The 22614-nt window shown below is 42.6% G+C and overlaps 1 protein-coding gene across 4 annotated transcripts in view; it reads right to left on the minus strand.

Annotated features, from left to right (window-relative positions):
• METTL24 (methyltransferase like 24) overlaps positions 1-15696 on the minus strand; it is a 101955-nt gene extending 86259 nt beyond the window's left edge. For 2 of the 4 annotated variants that reach the window (XM_033097210.1, XM_033097202.1), the window contains exon 1: positions 2596-3052. In XM_033097210.1, the coding sequence (XP_032953101.1) occupies positions 2596-2913 (318 nt within the window). In that variant the 5' untranslated portion in view covers positions 2914-3052. Of the gene's footprint in view, positions 1-2595; positions 3053-3201; positions 3273-15675 lie in introns of those variants that run through there. The other 2 variants (XM_033097226.1, XM_033097218.1) reach the window with 2 other exon arrangements.
• Between the last annotated feature and the right edge of the window lie 6918 nt (positions 15697-22614).

Consider the following 22614-nt stretch of genomic DNA (forward strand, 5'->3'; position numbering starts at 1 on the left):
ACTTAAACAATATTTTTAAAAATAGCAGTAAACTCACTTCTTTCTTATATATTTTTAACCAAAGACATTTAGTTACACATAATAGGTTGAAATAGTTAGATTCTTCTATTTTTCACATACTGATGTCTGAGGAATAAGCATTGACTAGGGGTCACTTTGGAAAACACAATCCTTTCCATTGAGAACAACCCTGGAGACAAAATGTTCAATTTGAAATGGATTACGAGGTCGCAATATGTGTAAAGCCACTCACAGTCCAAAATGCATTTCTGTTGTCATCACAAATTGGGGGAAGATCAGCATGGAAGTAGGATTGATATGAGAAGGTTTCCAGACAATATCTTTGACCTGAATGTTCAAGGATGGAAAGAGCATGAATCAAAGGAGGATGGAGCCTTGCAGGTGAAAAAATCAGCATAAGCCAAAGCAATGGAAACAGTTGAAAACAAATTACATTCAAGGAATGGCTGAGGCTAAAGACTTAGGACAGATTAGTGAAAATTAAAGCTACCGTTACCGAGTGCTTACAGTACACCAGACTCTATGCAAATATCTCCTTTTGTTTTTTCTAATTTAATTTTAATAAAACAGAGCCCCTGGGCTCAGACCCAGACCTCTCGTCTCTACTGGGCACCCTCACTCCCTAGTAGCTCATGGCTTTAGTGCCACTGTACACTGATGACTCCCACCTCTTCACCTTCAACCCGGACATTTCCTGCAATTCCAGGCTCAGACGTCCAACTGCCTGTTTTGACAAGTTCGCCTGGATGTCTAAAGGATATCTTGAACCCTACATGTTTAAAACCAAATTTCTGATTTCCATCCATTCCCCCCAAAACAAAAAACTGAAAAACAACAAGGTATTCTGCCCTCATCTACCTTCAGAATATATTCAGAATCCACTTCTCACAACTCCACCCCCACCGCTGGCTCTGAGCTACTGCCATCTCCAGCCTGATGCACTGCAACCTCCCAAAGGTGGTCGATGTGAACTTACCCTCCAGTGACCCTCTGAGTCTGTGCATTCCAAACTTTTCCATATGCGGGACAGGCTCTAGTGACAGACACTGTTTTCTGACATGGCGACTAAGTGATTTTTGGACAGGTGACAACAGAAACAATGGAGGCTGAGAGCCCCGGTGAAAGGAAAAGTGCAGGATGAGGCTGAGGGTATCAAGGATGGGACATTTGAGGACATCCAAGGGGACAAGAAAATCTGAACTCTTAAGAAATATCAAGTCTTAGGTCAAATGTCCCCTCTCGTTAGCCCTTCTTGACTCCCGGGGCAGCGCTCAAGACCTTAATGATCGTACTGGTCACATGACTGGAGGCCTGTGCTGAGGGCCTCCCCCATTAGACTCTGAACTCAGTTTGTGCCCCCAGCACTTGATGCAGCATCTGGGATCTGGTAAGCCCTTGGCAAAGTGTGTTGGATGCATAGCAATGCATCGTGGAATGTGCATTAGGAGCACGGAGAAGGAAGTGTCTGCGTTCTTCTGGATGAGAACAAATTAAGACTTTACATAGGAAGTGAGGTTCTGGAGATAGAAAAAAAGTATTTGAGTTTATCGAGGTAGATAACACTGATGCCTAGACGGGGACAGCAGTGGTGTGAAGAGGAGGTGGGGAAAGGAAAGCAGTAGAAGAAATAATTGGGGGAGGGAGAGGAATATGGAAAAGTACGTTACCACTAGGAAGCGAAAGAATGCAGCAGAGTCAAAGGAAGCATACTTCTCTCTCCCCAAGAGGAGGGGTGGTGGGGAAGGAGGGGGAGGGATGTTAAAAAAAAAAAAAAAAAAAAAGAGGAAAAGCCAGGCAACAAAGAAGTTGCCCAGAGGATGTGGTTGGGGTTGGTGTGTAAGGACCAGGCAAGTTCATACCTGTAGTTCTTAATCTTTTCACTCCCAAGTACCAAGTAAATTACTGAGCTCCAAAAGGATGGTTGGAGGCCAGAGGCTTCACAACAAGAGGTTAAAACTGGACTACTTAGAGATGTGAGCCAAGAAATTAACGAGGTAGGAAGAGCAATACTGTCAAGTGTAAGACAAACCCAGGTGATTACTTCAGTCTTCCAGGTTTCAATTAACTCCCCATTAAGTGGCGCCAGGTACCCTGCTTCTGCGGTGGAACTCAAGGGAAATCCGGCTGGACAGTGGACCTTCATCACCGCGATGAGGGTGGCGGCAAAGCCATTCACAGTGGATACCTACCCAGCTTTGTCCAGGCCTCGAGGATAAAAACTGAGAAAAGCACAGACTATAAATAAAACCACAACTTCTTTCTTTTTCTTTCCATGCCCATCACCCATACTCTCTCCTCACTAAAATGTAATCCCGGTGAGAACAGGGAGCTTGGCACACAGTGGACCCTCAGCAAGTAGTGGTTGAAAATTGAATGAACTCTGCTCAGTCCCACTTCATTACGTCTGGGCATTGAAGGATGCCACCAGTGGAGTCGCCTAAAAGAGCGCAGAATTAAGACTTTTTGGAAGGTTCTAGCGGGGCAGCTGGCTAAACGGGGAGCGGAGGGCTCCGCAGCGTGGCAAGGGTGGGAGATTCGGATCCACGTCCCACGACTGCACCCTTTGCAACTGACCTTCTGGCGGGGACGCCCGCGCGGGGCACAGCAGCCCGGCTCCGGCGTCCCGCTCCCGCCTCCCCCGGGCGGAGCTCGGCGCCCGCTGCGCACGTAGGTCACCTGCCTCCTGCTGGCGCCGCGCTGCGGGCCGGGCGCCGGCGGCAGGTGCGGTGCGGGAGGCCCGGGGGCTGGGCCCGGCGGGGCGCTGCGGGCTGGGGGCGGAGGCCCAGCGCGCCGCAGCTCCGCGCAGAGCCGCAGGCCGAGCAGCAGCGCAGCGCCAAGCAGACACCGGCCCAGGGTGCTGCAGCCCCTTCCGGGCGGCCTCTCCCTCGCCATGGCCGGGGCCGACCCGGGGGGCTGCGTTCAGCCGCCCGCGCGCGGCGCCCGGCCGGCAGCAAGGATGTGGCCCCGCGTTCTCGAGCTGCCAACTATGGGAACTCCCCCGCGGGCCGGGGCGCGGGCTCGGACCCGCCTCCCTTCCTCCGGTCCAAGGAAACCTCGGCGTAACCTTATCCTGCCTAGCCGAGAGCGCCCGGCCGCTGGAAGGGGCGAGGGGCGGCGGGCCAGGCGGGGTCCGGGGAGTGCACGCGGCTTGGCCGGCCGAGAACCCGACTCCAGCCTCACCTCGGGGGTCCCTGAGGAGGCTCCCTTCACCCCGGCCTCCAGAGCCTGGCGGAGCTGAAAGGTACATGGCCAGAAAAAGCACATTCCTAACGGGAGGGATCTTGGGCCGTAACTTCATTTTCTAGTCTTAGTATTGTTGGAAAAACACAGGAGGATAGGTGAACTGCCAGTTTTCGCTACAGGAAACGAGTTCTGATGGTCAAGCAGTTTGTGCCATTAAGCACCATATAAAAATACATCGCGGTTATGCTCACATTTAAAACTTCTCTCCCTCAAGAACGGAGGGGTTGGGGGAGGAGAGAAAAGCGCTTGCTCAATGCAGAATGATCAAATTAGAGTTATTCCATTTCTAAATTCTGCCTGAAGCCAATCCGTGCTTCTCTCCTTGTTATGAAATGTGTGGGGGTGAAGCAGGAGAGGGGGAAAGCTAGCTAAGACATCTGACAGCAGGGAGAGGGAACAGAAGTTACCATGGCATGATGTAAATCAAATTAATTTGGCTCCACACATACCCCTCCCTGCTGTCTTGCAGAGATACAGAGGGACAAATTTATCTTTCGGCAAAATGCTCCCCAGCTGGTATTTTCATCACCACCTTGACCTTAATTAATCAGGCTGAACGCTCACAGCCTTAAGTTCCAATGTTGGCCGTTCCATTTTCAATTGTTAGTAAAATTCTTTCCCACAACCCGTTTGCGGTTTGGGTTTGAGGTTTAGGTTTGGATTTGGGTTTGTTTTCTTTAGCTGTGGCCACACTTTTTTCATGCTTTACGCTTGCATTTTTCATATTTCAATGTGAGACTGTCCTTGCTGACCTATCCTCTCCTCTTACCAGCCTACAGAATGGACATCAGAGACCAAATATGGAACCCCTCCCCCACACCCTATTTGAAAATCGGGAATTTTCCATAGGGAGCCTTCCCCTCTAAAATCCCCCTGGCTTAAGAAAGACCCAATTTATTCTTTGTCACTGTGCAAAGCACTTAGGCTATTTCTCTACGTGTAACAAGACTTCTCAACCCAATTTAGCCTGTTCCCTGGACACACCAGGTCCTCAGGCTCCTGAGTGTTTCATTTTTATTTTTTTGTTTTGTTTTTTTCTTAGATGCAGCCCTCCAGCTATGGCAGATGGGCTCTGTTTTAAAGAATCTAAGCAAATACATTTTTTCTGACACAAACTCTAAGAGAAAACCTCACATCCTGTGTCTATTTAAACAACATGAGCTGCAGTATCAGACATGAACTATGTGTTGAATCAAGACTCTGCCTCTCAGCAGCTGTGAGATTTCGGACAAAGTACTTAAGCTCTCTCTGCTTCAGTTTTCTTATGTGTAAATAGACCTATATATCTGGTACAATTACAAAGATTGCATAAAATATTATATGGTTAGTACCTCAGTAATACGTGTTCCACAGAAAGTACTCAATTAATAGTAATTGTATTTATATTCCATTAAAGTAAAGGAAATCCTAGATGTTATCATGCAAAACAAAATTTAAGCATTGATTCCAAGGTAGATAAACAAAAGAAGGTATAAGGAGATTTGTAAATATCATATAGTCTTCTATGGAATTAAGAGTACTGACAATGCAAGAAACAACCATTAAGACTCAAGACCCTACAAGGACACTCTGTTAAGTTGTATAATTGTGTAATGCTATTTAAGGCACAATTTGTATTAAGCTTGATAAACCTGGATCACTGATGTCTGATGTAGACTTGGGTATCAGTTATATTTTCTATGCAGCCAACAGAGTGACACGGACTAAAGAAGTAATCTTTTGAAGATTATGATTCCACTAACTTATGGCCCCTGCTCATCTGTTGAGTTACTCTCCAGAGCGGAAACAGGAGGAGTGTCTTATTAAAATGAGGATATTTAATAAGACTCTGGACTGGGGATCTAGGGAGGAGACACAGAGAACAGTGTAGCTCTTGAAGAGAATGGGCAAGATGACCTCATATTTTCCCTTATCTCATGTCTGTGGTTCTCTAGTAATGTTTCCATTATGGGGGGGAATCTAAATAAGTACAATATTTAAGTGCCCTTTTTCTTTGTCTTTTGCAACTGTCTCTATGTGTTTACTACTAATAAAAAGGAACTGTTTATATGTATGTAGCATCATTAATTTTCTAGGAAGAAATCTCCCATTTTTAACATCCACACAATATTTCCTTGTGTCATGGATGATAATGAATAGTAAAATGGATCAACTGGTAGGCTGGAGAGGCAACTCTGACTACTGTGGTAGCTGACAAGCAATCTTTCATTCACGACCTTTGCTTTTCTCAGAGTTGAACTTGTCTTGGTCGTTTCTGGATATATTTCAAAAATGCAGATAATCATTAACCACTGAGTCATACATTGGTTAATTAACGTGCAGGTCAGTACACCACAAAAGCAACTTTTCATCAGATCACAAATTACCTACTCCTTGAGGTTTCAGCTAGCAAAATGAGTGAAACAGAACATTTTCAGTGCTAATCTCCTGGAAACCATGTATTTCAATTTGCACACATGCTATATTACAGTAGTTCTCAAGCAGAGGTAATTTTGCCTGTCAGGGGACATTTGGCAAATTTCTGGAGACATTTTTGATAGTTACAATAGGAGGTAGTGTGGGGAGGATGCTACTGGCATCTAATGGGTAGAAAACAGGGATGCTTCAAAACATCCTCCAATGCAAAAGATAGCTTTCCACAAAGAATTCTCCAGCCCAAAATGTCAATAGAGCTGAAGATGAGAAACCCTGCCGTCACCATAGATTTTAATGTGGCAACTTTTAATTACAGACTGTCCAGAGAGAAAACAGGCTGACAGTCAAGAATCCTCAGCTCTATGAGGTAGCTATTTCTGTTTCACAATGTGAAGTACCTCGCTTGAATTGACGTAATCAAATTTAGAAAGGAATAGAACTAGAATGTCTGGCATCAGCATTTTCCTCCACCGCCCACCTCCATCTTGTTTTCTCCATGTCATACATGTTCATTGTGGAAAATATACATGAGCATAAAAAGATATCAACAGTCATTCATAAAGCACAATTCAGAAATAGCTACTTCCTCAGACTTTTTCTGTGCATATATACTGTTTATAAAAATGAGATCATATACATATATACATATATATTTCTTTATAATCTGCATTTGTAACATATTATATAATTTATGTATTAAATAATACGATATCTGGAATTTGCTTAAAAACAACCCAGTAGGGGTAGTGGGAGATAACTGCGGGTATGAATAAAGAAAGAATGGCTGAGTTTATAATTATTACAGCTTGGTGACTAGATTCACAGCTCTCTACTATTGAGTATATTTGAAAATTTTAAACTACAACATTATTATTGTTTTATTGAGGTATCATTGATTTATAACATAAATTTCAGGAGTGTAACTCGACATCAGTGTATGCTGCATCATGCTTACCACCAAAAGTCTAGTTTCCATCTGTTACAATACAATTGACCTTCTTTACCAATTTTGCCCTCCCTCCATCCACCCCGCTCACCTCTATGTGAAATCTTATGGTATTTGTATTTTTCTGACTGACTTATTTCACTTAGCATAATACCCTCTAGATCCATCCATGTTGTTGCAAATAGCAAGATTTCATCTTTTTTATGGTTGAGTAGTATTCCACTGTACATATATATATATATATATATATATATATATATATATATACCATATCTTCTTTATCCGTTCATTAATGGACACTTAGGTTGTTTCCATATCTTGGCTACTGTAACTAATACTGCAATGAACATGTGGGTATATATATCTTTTCAAATTAGTGTTTTCATAGTCTTTGAATAAAAACCCAGAAGTAGAATTACTGGACCATGTGGTAGTTCTGTTCTTAATTTTTTGAGGAATCTCCATACTGTTTTCCATAGAGGCTGTACCAATTTACATTCCCACCAACAGTGTACAAGGGTTCTCTTTTCTCTGCATCCTCTCCAACACTTGTTATTTCTTGTGTTTTTGATGATAGCCTTTCTAACAGGTGTGAGGTGATATATCATTATGGTTTTGATTTGCGTTTCCCTGATAATTAGTGATGTTGAACATCTTTTCATGTGCCCGGTACAAAATTATTTTTAATGTATGACTTAACCAGTCTTCCACTGTTGAACAATTAGACCATTTTAGAGTTTTCATTTTATAAACAATGCTCTCTATGATAGGCATCTCTGTAATTAAACCTGATGTATTCAGATGTAGACTGTGAGAGAAAGAAAGAAGTCAAAGATAATTCCAAGGTTTTTCTTAAGTAACCGGAAGAATGAAGCTGTCATTAACTGAGAAGGGAAAATCAAGAGTTGGGGTGGAAAATCAAGAGTTTGATTTTGGTGGCCATTCTTAGTTTGGGAAGCCATCCCAGTGGAGATGTCAAGTAAGCAGTTGAATTTAAAAGACTGGAATTCAGGGGGGCAGTGAAGCCTGGAAGAATAAATTTGGATCATCAGCATATTGATGTTAAGTGAGGGAGGGAAAAAATATTTGAAGACTTAGCTCTGGGTCCACCAATTTAAACTCAGGAAGATGCAGAGGATCCAACAAAGAGTGCTGAGATAGATAGATAGTAAAGTAAGAAAATGTGGTGTCCTAGACCAGGTGAAGAAAGTATCTCTAGAAGGACAAGACTGAGAGGTCTAATAAAATGTGGACTGAAAACTGCCCTTGAGATTTGGTAACACAATTTCTTGTTTATCATCTGTCACTTCCATCTAGAACATAAATTCTATGAGATCAAGGACTTTTCTTTGAGGATTGCTGTAATTCCAGTTCCTAGGACAGTATCTGGCATGTAGTATGTACTCAATAAATAATTGTTGAATTAAAGAGTGAAGAATGAATCAAATCTGTGTGCATTTGTAATTATTTCATCGCATTAAATTTCTAAAAGTAGAATTGCTAAGTTAAAGCAAAATTGTTGGTCTTTCAATGTGAAGCACTGTTATTAATTTTTCAGTCCACCAAAAATCTATATTGATTCCATTTAAAGCCCATCAAGTATTCCTTTATTAGTAGTGGGAAACCTCAAAGGATAGCTTGAGCCAGCCTCTGACAGACAGATGAATTAGGCAGTTTATTTTTCGTTCCCTCCTACTTCTTCTATCACTACACTTGAACCCACATTTGAACTCACCTCAAATGTCCATCCCAAGCCACATCCCATATGGGATTTATGTTCACTTAACTGTCAATTAGTTCTCCTCTCCACCCTAAAGATGTAGCTGAATATTACGGTACTAGCTCAACTTACGTCTCCATCAGAAGTATCCATGTTAAAGGAAGAACTCACCAAGATTAAAGCTTTCAAGAACTAGAAGAACAAAGTTGTATTAGAATGACAGACACCGGAACTGCTATTTGCGGCTGGGAGCCCTGCCTAAAATCACACCACTGCCTAGTCCACAACCTAATAAAGCTGCCTCTGGGCTGGTCTTATGGAAAATGCCTGGGCAATGGCTTAATGTCCTGGCTTGCTTGGGAAAGAGAGCTTGAGCCTTTTCTGCCTCTTTTGAATCCCCTAACACCGTGTTCTCCCATTCTTGGTGTTTATCTCCCTCTAGCATTTGAGGACTTGCTTTATCCTTCCTCTATGCAGGCTGTTTCTCAAACAAAGGGTGGGGTCTTACCTCTGACCCCCTGCAATGCCTTGCATGGGATGGGCCCCAATCATGCCTCTGGAACTATTGACAAACAACAGACATCCCACCCAACTGGGCTAAAATCAGACCTGAGATAGCACATTTCTTCCAGCATATCCTATTGTTCATCCATCCTAACCAAGAATCACACTGAGACCCATAGGAGATGGCTCACATGTAATATCTCCCACCTGGTACCTTCTTTCCCCTCACGGAACCGGGACGAATCAGAGAAGGCTTCACATAAGCCACTGGGAAAAAAGAACTAAGGTGGAAAATGTGGGTATGGAGACAGCAGTACAAAGGCAAGGTGAAAACCATGGTGGCCAATTCCTCTTAGGTAAATCCTAAACCTGGACAGGAATTCATAAAGGACACATCACACACACACACACACACACACACACACACACACACACACACACACACACTCTTTCCTGGATTCTGAAAACACATCTGAGGCATTGTTAGGTATATTTATGTACAGACATTAACTCCCATGGTGAGAAATTTCTGGATTTTATGACAATCAAGCAGTTTAGGTTAAGAATGATCAAAACATTATCCATCTCATAAAACCACCTCTGGAGTACTTCCCCTCGCTCACCCTCAGCTCATCTTACCATTATGACACATTGCCAGAAATAATCTCCCAGCTACAGATCACTTTGAAGTCAAAAACATTCCTCGTTGAAATTTTCCCAAAGTCAAGGGCTTAAAAACCCTTTTAAGGTCAGAAAAGATCACCGGGGAACTGACAGGATAAAGTGAAGCACAGCGTGCCCGAAGGCCAAAATCTCAGGGTGCTGTCATTTCAGCTTAGCTTGTGAATATATTAAAAATCCTGAGGTCAAAAGCCATTTTACTTTCTCATCACATCACTGCTCTAGCCCTAGGGAAAGCGGAAGAGCTACATTATTTTCAGATCATAATGCAAACTCAAACTTTAGTGTGTGTGAGAATCAACCTGGGCCGTTGTGTAAACGTAGGTTCAGAAGTCCCACCTCCAGAGATTAAGTCAGAGGTTTGTCCCCAAAATCCTTATTTTAATAAATTTCAGGTGATCCACGATCCAACTTTTTTAAGTCTTGGCACAGAGGTTCCCCAGCCACAGTGACGGTTGGGGGTAGGGGAATGGAATGTAGGAAGCAGTTATCACAAGGTATCCATGTATCCGTGGATGCAAATGTTTTCCCTCAATCCTCTAAATACAGTTACTAACAAAGTTTTAGCCATTAACAAGAGGTTCTCATATTCAAAAGTTCAGAACCCCCCTTGGCACCCATTCTCTTCTTCCCCCATGACACCTGACCAGACAGTGAAGGGAATACGAAGAAGAGAGCTCCCTTCCTTCCTTCCTTCTTTCTCCCTTCTCCTCCCTTCCTTTTTTCCTTCCTTCCTCCCTCGCTCCCTGCCTCCCTCCCTTCTTCTTTCTTTCCTTCTTCACTCTCTCCTTTCCGTCCTTTTTTCCTTCCTCATTTACTCTGGGAACTTCCCAGAGCTCTGGAATGAAAGGGGAAGGAATGAGGTTACACACAGACATATTATATGGCCAGAGCTGTTCCTTGTTTACTGTAAGTCAAGCATTAGCACCTGGAACTCTATTAACACCGTTGCTGGGACACAATGCCCTTGAGCTCACTAAAGGACCCCCGAGAGTTAAGGAAACATGGACTCAGGAAGACAGATTAAGGAAACAAAGCCAAAAGATAAGGTACAGCGGAAGACTTGAGTCTAAGCTTGGCTCCTCTTAAACTACTCACTAGCAGTATAGCTTTGCTCAAGTTCCCTTACCTCTCTGCGCCTCAGTTTCCTCATCTGTAAAATAGAGATAATAATAGTGACTGTCTCATAGGGTTGTTGTGATGATTAAATGATTTAACGTTTTTTAAGAACTTAGTGTGGTTCTTAGTGTAGTTCTTTCTGGCCCATAGTAAGTGCTGTCATGGGTAACGTGTTATTGTTGTTTCCTGTAAGAAAGGACATTTGTTTTAGTTTTGTACTACTTTTATATTCCTCTTACCTTCAGGTTGAATTGCTTGTTTGGGGCTTGGGCTTGGGCTTACTGGGTCTTCACTGGACTGATGTAAGACAGGAAATGTGTTTGGCGTTACTACCCTTCGGTGTTACTGCCAAGCCCACGGTATTTTTCCTTCAGAATCAATCACATGCCACGGTGCATCTTGTTAAGGTTTCCGTTATTTGGGGGCAATCGATCCAACTAACCAGCAGGTCTTTTCCTTCTCCCTTTGACCTGCAGTACGTATTCTCAACCATGTCTTTCTTCCCTATAGTTCTGATTCCTATAGTTTTGGGGTGGGAGGCATATAACCACACCACCTTCCTCTTCTTTACCTTTCTCATCCTGTTTGCTGGGCTCACTTTGACACTTTCTCTTTACAGCAGGCCCTTCACACTGTGCCAGCTCCATGACTTCTGGTTCCTTTTCACTCGCCCCTTAGAATAGCCACAGCCCTGATCACTTGACTATGAATTTGCACCGTAGGTGTTAGATACAAACCCCATGGCAGAGCACACACTGCCCCCAACACCTCCTTCAGGAATGTTCCGAGTACAGAAGACTGATGAGACTTCCCAGAGAGCAGCACCCTCCCAGAGCGGGGCAAAGGCCTGGAGCTACTGCTATTCTCCTTCCCCCCGCCCCCAACCTTCCTCTGACTTAGAGGGTTGCTCAAAGAGGGAGACAAGTGCTGTCTTGAAAGAATGTTTCTGTTGCTAGGAGAAAAAGCAGGAGAAATAGTTCCCTGTCACAAAGGACGGCCAGGAGAAAAGCTGCTCTAGGCTGGATGACAGAGAAGAGTGGAGACAGATGCGTTTTGGTGTCTTGCTAATATTGTGGGTGTTTAGCTGCCATTAGCTGCTTCCACCACAAAGTATGAGATCACTGGAATAGGTTTTTAATAGCCACAGTTCTTTTTTTAATGTCTTTGTGGCTTTTTAATTCAGCCTTTAATGTGGGGAAATTGTATGTAAAAAATCAGGAAACAAATTTCCATTATTGCCATAACTTAGGCCCATCAGGTATCATAACACTTAACGGCCTCTGCAGTGGTTGTTGACCAGCCCAGGTCCCACAGCAGATGCAAGGATGGGGACATGAATGATGGATTATTTATTTTTGCCTCCCTGCGGTAACTAGTTTCTGGCAGGGCATGGAGCTCAGTAAGATGTGTGCAGCCAAGGATTTCAAGAACCATGAGATGCTGGACTTGGTATAGATGGATCCAACCTTCAGGCACCCTACATTCCAGTCAGGCATCCCCATCGGCTGTACCCCAGACACCCTCTGTGCTTTCCTGCCTCCTGGACCTTTGCTCATGCTATTCCCCTGACTGAAAGAACACTATCTCCTGTCCTCCAGATGAGAAGGTCCTAGGCAGGTTTGAAAAGAGCAGGGTGAGCAGTGTGGATTTTATTTAATGGGCAACGGGGAGTCATTGATCGTTTCTGAGCAGAAAACACTGCTATAAATTCCAGGTTCTGTCTGATTAAGACCTTTACAGACCTGAAGAATGCAGATTATGGCACTCCCAAACCCCCGCCTTATGTACTTCAAAGTAAAAACAGTACCAGATGGTAAAACACAAAAATCAGCTATGTTGACATTGAAAAAGCTTGATTCTACGTCTTCTGAATGTAAAATTCTGAATGCAAAAAGCATACCCTTTTCCAGGCCTTTCTCGACTTCTCCTTACCATCCAAGACTGAACTGGATCTCTTCCTTTACTGTAGAACATTCTCCCAGAAATTTGTGGAATTTTATAGGTTTGAACACAGAGATCTAACAAAATAAGGCGGTCATTGCCCATCTATGCATTTTTCTTCACACAAAATTAGAAAATGGTATACCTTAATTGTTTCAGAATAAATACTTTCAGAGAATGCACTGAGAATAGCCTCATAGCACTGCTATGATATATCCAAAGTGTCATGAAACCTTTAAAAGCTACACCGATGAAATTTTAAGGGAATCTTGATTTTGTATAGTATATTAGATTAGAGCCTTCCTAAGTTTGGTGGACAATAATGAAAACAGTTTGCAAGCTACACAATCGTATTCCAGCATTCAATTTCAGCATAAGAGGAAAATGGTGAAATTGGGCACTATGTACAACCAATCAAATCCTTCTTTTGGACTAAATCTGGTTTAAAAGGAAAAGGGTACCGATTTCAAAAGGATCCTTTAGCCCAAAGCTTTTGTAAACAATGAAATTAAATGTGTAAAGGAGATACCTTAAAGTTTCATGGATAAGAAGTGAAAATCAAAACTAAATCTGTCACAATCAGGGTGCTTTAAAACAGAGAACCACGCTTTAACACAAAGCTTTTGATCTTGTTGACCACCACGCTTTAATAAAATGCAACTACTTCCATGTAGCCTGTTTCCAATCCCATGTTAAACAAAGGGGAGAAGTTCCATTATTTTTCAGGCTTTAACCTCCCAGGATAAATTGGCTGTTCATCTATTATTTATCTGCCATTGTTAGAAATTAAGTCTTTGTTACTGACAGAGGTGAAACTTAGTTGGGCAGATCAATAGAATTATGTCTCTCCTCAGACAATAGAAGGTAGGAAGATAATGATGAGCAACGTCTTTTTCTAAAAAATAAAATAAAAAATTCTCTCATTGGCAGTGCATGCTCCAGAAAAGGCTTTTTGAGTTGCTGAACAAAAGGCAGCTTCTAAGGTTCAACAGCTTCTGCAGCAGAGAAAATTTCTTCAACTCTGAAACCTCTCTAAGTGCGAAGGTAAAAAGCATATTCTCTGCACAGCCCCTCTCTGATCCATAGGAGCGCCTTTATAATTAACACCCTGTGAATCATTATAGGTCAGTGCTAAGCCCTGCGTTACTACACTGAAGGCCATCGATAGCTGTAAGACCAAGTGAGAAAGAAGAAAGCACACAGTAAACAAAATGCTCCAGCAATAGGAATAACAGCTTTGCTCTCAGAAGATAGATTGTTCCGACTGGCTTCACACTTTCGTCCCACAGGGATTTTTTGGAAACTACTTGACATGAAATGTTATGATCTGTTAAAAAAAAAAAAAAAGTGTAAGAATATTTCTTCTTATTTACCTCACATGGATATTGGAAAGATTAAAATTAGATAGTTGTGAAAGTGTTTCTAATTCTCCTAGGAAAGACTGGAGAAATGCTTTGTGGATAAACTTGTTCTTTGGAACTTTAAAATAGTCACAATGATCCCATCTCATAGCCTTGTCCCATTAAAAGCCCAGGATTCTGCTGACCAAGCAGTCAGTTCCATCATCTCTAGATAGCTCTTTAAAATCATTTCACTTCAAGCCCAAAAGTATTTCATAAATGAATGACAAAAAGAAAAAAGAACTGCACCCCGCTCCAAACCCTTCCTGGATTAGTCAGAAGAGAAACTCCAGCAGTCCTGCCTTTCTATGAGTGGAAATATTCCCATAACCGCCTCCTTTTCTATTCTCAGAACACATTTTCTTTTGTCTCTTTCCAAATACAAGAAGCAGCAGATGCATTGCTACTGTTTACACATCTCTACACGTTAGCACGTTCTATTCTTGCACTGAAGTCCTAACAAGTAAAAGCATAGCCCACTCTCAGCAAAACATATCATAATACCTCTATGCTCTGCCCACCAAACCCTCAACAACAAACACTTTGAACTCCAGCAGAGACACGAAACATGTGGATTTCCCACAGAGTTCCATTTCTTACTACACTGCTCTGCCCACGCCTACCCGACCTTGTCAAAATCAACTTTGAACTGAGACCTGCAACACATTCACCATAAGTTGTAGGTCACCAGTATCTGCTTAAGAAGCTATGCCTTCCTAAATATTTTTATTATATATGCCTCTCCTTCAGACTCTGATATACTTTCTCTCCTTACCTTTCATATATATTCTCCCCCACAACCTATCCCCAGTGAGCAGAGGGGAAATTCAATCACTGTTAAAATCATTTTATATATATATATATATATATATATATATATATATATATATATATATGTATATGTATATATGTAAGTAATCACTATATATATGTGTAATCACTATATATATATGTAATCACTATATATATATATATGTAATAAAAGATGGTCCAATAGAGGTGTAATGCACATAGGAACACTTTGGAGGAGAGGAAAAAAAGGCCTTAAATTAATAAAATTCTAAGAGTGGAATTTCAGGTGAACTGAGGGTAACAAACTCAGGGAACAGAGGGCATCCCCTGAAGTCACTCAACTTGTGTGCTACCTAGTCTATCTACAGGCTAACCTAAGTGTGACTACAGGACTGCATGGTACCAAGCACTGAAAACTGAGTGGTGGAGGTGGTGGTGATGGCTTCTCAGGCACGTGGCATGGTTGAAAAGCAGCATTCAGTTGCAGACAGCAGGTGCTGCACCTGAGTTAATGGACGCAGAACAGTACTTATTTCCAAGTATTCAGTGGCTTCCTAAATCATGGAGAAGTAGAGGAATAGGTGCTGACTGAGAACACCTCCCAACTCCCTCTACCATTGTTGGGAAAGCAGCTGCCATGGCTATGGGATGCTGAAGAATCAGGAAGTGGCTGATTTTCCATCTGCTCCAGCAGGAATGGATGTTTCTGGCCCTGCCTCTTTCCACACTCAGTTCCAAATCCAAGTTTCATGCAAATGCATCAGTCCAAAGAAACCTAAATCACATATGGAACCCTAGCTGTCAGAGAGTCTAGGAAATGCAGTTTTTATCTTTTAAGACTCTACAGTACAGAAAGATGCATTATAAGGAAGAATAAGTGTTGAGCAACTCACAGAATCCACTACATTGTAGTTCTAATGTGTGAAGTTCTGATAAAACTGAAGACCAATCTTGAAACAGCAGAACATGTTTATTTTAACTATTTTGTGTGCAACATTTTTTCAAGTGCTTTGCACTTTTCCCAGCCTCTGTTAAAAAAAGAAAAGAAAAAAAGACTAAATGCAATTTATTTTTTCTCAATGACCCAAAGTCATAACGATAAACATTAATTACTGTGCTACAAATAGCAGCACAAGCACAGTATATATGCATCATATTCTACCTCCTTCCACTACTCATTCTGTATTCCCCTTGCCTTCAGCAAGCACCTCAGCTGGTTCCGGTCCGTACCTGGTGAGGAAACCAAAATCTTCATTCCTGAAGGGTCTGGGTCATTTGTATTCTTGCCTGGATTGGGTTGTTGTAGTTTTCCATGGACCTTAATCACAGGGCATTATACCGTGTTTCCCCAAAAATAAGACCTAGCCGGACCATCAGCTCTAAAGGATCCTTTGGAGCAAAAATTAATATAAGACCTGGTCTTATTTTACTATAATATAAGACCCGGTCTTATCTAACATAATATAATATAAGACCAGGTCTTATATTAAATTTTGCTCCAAAAGATGCATTAGAGCTGATGGTCCAGCTAGGTCTAATTTTCGGGGAAACACGGTAACAGTAAGAGACATCCGAAGAGATCTCCTGTATTTCAGACATACTCTTTCTTACCTCCTGTCGTGGAGTAGTAGTCCAATTTCCTTTTGGTAGTCAGGATCAATCACCCCAGCCGACACCCGAACCCTTCATTCCCTGTTGATTCAGAGGCATGAGAAGCCCGAAGTGGCCAGGTGACAGTCTTTACTTCCAGTTCAAAGGATGCATTGTTGTGTCTCCTAATGGAGGCATTCCTCCTTCTGGAACTAAGACCTCTAAGCCAGCAAAGCATAAGATTGTTGGAACAGGACTCAAAATTTTGCTAATGGGTCATGAGGTGCAAATGTGAGTGGTGCCACTTCCATTTCCACCCCTTGCTTCCTGGACCCATGAATCCTGACTTTTGGAGAAACAGGGCCATATCATGGATGCTGACTCAGAGCATAGAGAGACTTCTGGAGAACCTTGTCCCAGCTCTGCAAGGTATTACCTGGCAGCATAACTGAGTCTTCAAAAGGCTACTCCACCATCCTATCCAACCAACTGCTTCAGGAGGGTGGACAACATGGTAAAAACAGTGAACCCTGTGAGCATGGGCCCATTGCCATACTTCTTTTGTTGTGAAGTGAGTTCCTTGATCAGAAGCCATGCTGTACGGAATACGATGACAGTGTATAAAGCATTCTGTAAGTCCACAAATGGTAGTTTTGGCAGAAGCATTACGTGCAGGAAAGGTAAATCCATATCCAGAATAAGTGTCTATTCCAGTAAGACCAAACTGTGCCTCTTCCATCATAAAAGTGGTTCAATGTAATCATCCTGCCACCAGTGGGCTGGCTGATCACCCCAGGCAGTGGTGCCATATCAGGGACTCAGGATTGGGCTCTCAGCAGTGTCCAAGCAAGGTCAGCCTTGGTGAGTGGAAGTCCATGTTGCTGAACCCATACAAAACCTCTATCCTTGCCACCGTGGCCACTTTGTTCATGAGCCCATTAGGCGATGACAGGGGTGGCCAGGGAAGGAGGCTGACTGGTATCCACAGAACACATCATCCTATCCACTAGATTATTAGAATCCTCCACTGCTGAAGTCACCCCGTGGTGAACATTCACATGGGACAAAAATATCTTCACATTTTTTTTGTCCATTTAGAGAGTTCTATCCATATTCCTCTTCCCAAGATTTCTTTGTCACCAATTTCCCAGTCATGTTCCTTCCAAGTCCCTGGCCACCCAGCCAAACCATTAGCCATAGCCCATGAACCAGTACTTAGTCGCACATCTAGCCATTCTCCTTCTAAGGCAAGAGAACAACTGGGAACGTTGCTTGAAGTTCTGCCCGCTGGCAGGATTTCCCTTCACCACTGTCCTGCAGGGATGTCCCAGGAAGGGGCTGTAGGACCGCACCTGTTCACTTTTGGGTGGTGCCTACATATCATGCAAAACCATCTGCAAAGTAGGCCCACGTCTCCTCTTCCACTGATCATAGGGAGCATCCCATGAGGCCGTAGGAGCAGGCCACGGGAGAGAAAAAGCTGTGTAGTGGGAGTTGGAACCATAGATATTTGGGCCATGTCATGGAACCTACTTGTACCTTCCGAACCTGCTTGGACCCGATCACCTATATTCCACTTCCCGCTGATGTTGGAGTGCTGCTGTGCAGGCGCCACTTGGTGGCTTGGTGGCTCAGATGACACTCAGTTCTTGTTGAGCAGCTCAGGTTGCATGGTAAGTTGGCCCATGATTAAGCCTTCAGTCTTTACTAAGGCCCAGTAGTAGGCCAAGCACTGTTTTTCATAAGATGCCAGATGCCAGAGGATGCCAGGGCCTTATTCCAAAATCCTAAGGGCCTGCGCTATGATTCACCAGTAGGGGCCTGCCAGAGGCTGCAGATAGCACCCATCTCTTACTGCCACTTCAAGTACCAATGGATCCCCTGGATCATGTGGCCCAAGTGGCAGAGCAGCTTGCACAGCAGCCTGGACCTGTTGCGGAACCTTCTCTTGCTCAGGAATCCACTCAAAACCAGCAGCTTTTTGAATCACTCAGTAAATGGGCCCGAGTAACACACCCAAATGAGGAATAGGTTGCTTCCAAAACCCAAAGAGATCCACCAGGTATTGTGCCTCTGTTTTGGTCATAAGAGGAGCCAGATGCAACACTTATCCTTCCCCTAGCACGGATATCTCAACATGCTGTGCACTACTGGATGCCTAGAAATTTCACTTTCTAAGCATCCTAGAAATTTCACTTTCAAAGATAGAAGCCCTCTGGATCGTTGCCGGATTTATGCCACCCTCTGACATGCAAATGTTTTACCAATAAATCTAGAGTTCTTGCTATTTCTTGATCACCAGGTCTAATCAATATAGTGTGATCAATGTAGTGGAACAGTGTGATACTTTCTGAAAGGGAAATGCAATCAAGATCCCTGCAAACTAAATTATGATGTAAAGCTGGGGAGTTTAAATACCCCTGAGACAGGACAGTAAGGGTAAGGCCGGCGGTATAATTTATGGGCCTAGGAGCCAATGGTGTCGATTCCTCAGACCCTGATCCAGTTCCACTTATGAGGTCTGACTAGACACTCAATTCTACATTCCTCAGAAACCTCACTTTTTTAAAAACTATTTTTGTAAAAATTAATTTAAAAAACTTTTTTTTAAAAATAAAAATTATTACATGAAGGAAAGAAAGGTGATGGAAGCTGGAGAATTTCCAACCTACCCCCAAAAAAAGTTATTTTCCCTATAGTAATTTCAATAATAAGGATACTTTTTTATAGCTATAATCTAAACATCACAACAAATTCAACATTTAGTGACTTCTAGCTTTGACTGTAAAATCTTGTTCTTTCTTTTTCTATCACCAACAGGGGACATTTTATATATCCTTATATCCTTATCTCCTTTATCATTATCACCCATTGTTAGGATAAACAAAGTCAAAGCTACCCAAATAAAGCTATCGTGTTGCTCAGGCAACAATTTTTTCTTAAATCAGAGCTAGCTCTTGAACATATTATTAGTTCCCGGTCAAGACCTCGTTGTAACCAATGGTGTCCTTAGTAACACAGATTACAGTCTTTAATTAATAGAACTGAGTTATGGCCAATTTATGTGGCAAAAACATGTGATAGGAGTAAGGTTTATATTTAATTTCCTTCCCCTGAATTCCACTGGAAAATATTTTATCATAATTTTCCTTTCTTCTTGAGTCCATTTAAGTATATTCTCTCCTTTCAACCAAAAACCTTTAAGTCAGCTTACAAAAAAACAAGTGGACCCCTGTGATGGGAAAACAGATTTCAGCTATTCACAGAACAAGGGTCAGCAAACTGCTTTGGGTCAGGACACTGCACTGGTCAGACAGCCCTCTGGTAAGCTTGGCGCCTCATCTCAGCGCGGCCCTTCCCACACTGACCCGTGTGCTGCTGCTGTTCACCTCGCCCAACGACAGTCCTTTCCATATGTCTGGTCTCCCATGGTTTGCCTTACTTTCCCACCCACCCAAATGTAAGTTAACTTTCTTGAACAAAGTTTGACTATCTGGACCAGAGGTTTTCAACCCTGGCTGTGCATGGGAATCACCTGGAGAGCTAAAACAAAACAAAACAAAAATTTGATAACTGGATCCATCCCCAGACCATCTGTTAGAATCTCTTGGGTGGGGAGAGCAGGCATCAATATTTTTAAAAAGCTCCCTCTACTCTTACCTTGGTAATTTTAATGTGCATCCAAGATTGAGACACATTGATCTAGATTTTGTACATTAGAATCACCTGCGGAGCTTTTACAAAGATACAAATTCCAGGCCTAATAAATCAGAATCTCAGGGGGTGGTGAGACTGGGATTCTCTGCTTTTCTCTGCCTCCTCTCTCTTGCCTGGCTTCCTCTGTATAAATCTGAACAACGTAGACCAGTAGCCCAAGTCTTCATGTGTCCAGAGCCTGCCATCACCTGGAGACAGTCTTAGAATCCCTTAGGACAAATTCTTAAGAATCCGACTGGCTTACCCAATTTAGAATTTGATACATTTAGCAGAGCCTGCTAAAACTTTGACCTTTATATTGTCACTCTTGGGGAGTGGGCGAGAATTCCCCCACTCTACCCTTTTTTAGTTCTGGTTGAACTAGTCATAAAATAATAAAATTGACACGAGACTAGATTAACAGGAGAAAAAAACTTGAATACGTGCACACGGGAGAACCACAATATCATGCTCAGATCATAAAACAAGGTTCAAAAAAAGAGATTGAACTTGGTACCTTTTTATACTTTTCAGACAAAGAAACAATACATTTGTGAGAAATTGACAGCACAAAGAAAGTTAGTGCTCCTTAGAAAGGAATCTAAACAGGTTTGGGTACTCCTTGGTGAGGAATCTAAACAAAGTCTGGGCTTGGGTAGTAAATTAGTAAAGGCATTACAAGGTTTGTTTATATAGGCTTTTTCGACTCTGGATTTTATAACTCTTGTGATAAGGTTGTCCCTCAGTCCTTTAGGAGCGGGGAGGGGACCTGTCATGGAGATGTATTTCCTGCTTTAAGGGGGACAAAGGAAAGTCAGAGAGCTCTTCCTGCTTTTGCTGCTTCTCAGGTGATTTTAGTTCAAAACAATCAATATGCCATTATGGAATATCTTGGGGCAGCCTGTCCTGGGCCCCCACATCACCAAGCCAAAGGACTACATTCCCAGCTGCTCTGGAGTGTCAGTGTAAGCCTGAATCTAAATCCTACGCAATGAGATATAAGCATACGTGCTGTGTGAGTCTTCTGGGAAGTTTCCTTCGGGATGGATGTAATGATGTGATGGCTGGAGCTCTGACTGCCACCTTGGAGCCAGGAGCACCAGAGCCACCACCTCTGAGAGAGCAGAATGTGAGCAGAAAGAGCCTGGGTCACTGATGAAGTCCCCACATCATCCCTGGACTACCTACACCCAGGTTTCTTTTATGTGAGAGAAATACAGGCCCATTTTTTTTAAGCAACTATTTGGGGGTTATTTCTATTACTTGCAACTCAACCTAAACCTAACTGATAGTTTTGTCTGATCCAATAAGCTGTGACAGACAAACAGGACACAAGGAATACTGACCAGATAGTGAACCTCCTGGTCTGAACAGAGTTCCCAGGAAACGACACCTAGGCAGAGTCGGCAAACCATTTGAAGTATTCAGCACACTTGCTGAGTCCCACTGCCAGACCACTTGGGTTTGTATGGAGGAGAACTACCAGGATGCATGGAAATTTGGGGGTGGGCTGGTATTACAGAACATGCACCAGTGTAAAAATCACAACTCATGGGAAACAGGCTCTGGGGGTGGAATAGCAGATAACGTGGCTGCAGACCAGGTGGGCAGGTGCCCTGAGCAGATGGAAGTCAATTGCTCTGCTAATAATTGAAGAAACATTGGTTATGTTTTTCCAGGGATCTGGTTAACTCATTTCCTTTGGTGTTTGAGGGCTGTGATTTTTAGGCAGCAAAGTCACTTAGGATAATAAAGCCCCCACGCATGTGGCAAACTGCTAAGATTTTTCAAGAAGTAAAGCACCACGTGAACATCTCTGCCGGTTTCTCCTGAGTGAATGATACCCAGAGGAAACAGGTTTTGAATGTGTCTACATCGTTCACACCCCCAAGAAGAAAAATGAGAGAAATCAAGAAAAAAATACGATGCTATGAAGAAAAAATGAAGTGCTACATTCATTTCAAATAGATGACATGTTTTAAAAGTCCTGAAACAGGTTTCCCAGAACTACAACTCCCAAAGGACACAGGTCCCACCATCATTTCTCTCCTTTTCTCTAAAAGCTTTTAATGGGTTGAGAAAAATTGGTTCAAGTATCAATTGGTTTGAATACATCTATTCAATAAAAGGAAGAATATATATTATTTTAAAAAACAGCCTAGCTTCTATCCAATCGTGTCCTCCTGGGCTATGGCCTTTTCTGCTTAACTTCTTTTGTTTTCTTTCTAAGCGAATAAATCTTGAAAGTATGTACATAACCTCTGTCTGCTGAAGAAGGAACAGGCCTGCGACACCGTACCCTCAAAGCCGCTGTATTGCTCTGGGTCCTGGGCACAGCAGGTCTGAGCTCAGCCACAAACAGTAGACATTGTATCAAACACAGGGATTTCAAAAGAAATCGGTTGTTCTCCATGTTCAGAAAAACACTTGTAAATGGTCTGTACTAGAAAACAGGGGGAAAAACAAACAAACAGCAAAGTAGTCCGTTCTCAGGGCTTAGTACAGATCACCAAAGACCTCAATTTATATTGACAGGAAATCTTGAT

The sequence above is a fragment of the Rhinolophus ferrumequinum genome, chromosome 3 (assembly GCF_004115265.2).
Source record: "Rhinolophus ferrumequinum isolate MPI-CBG mRhiFer1 chromosome 3, mRhiFer1_v1.p, whole genome shotgun sequence".
Lineage (NCBI taxonomy): Eukaryota > Metazoa > Chordata > Mammalia > Chiroptera > Rhinolophidae > Rhinolophus > Rhinolophus ferrumequinum.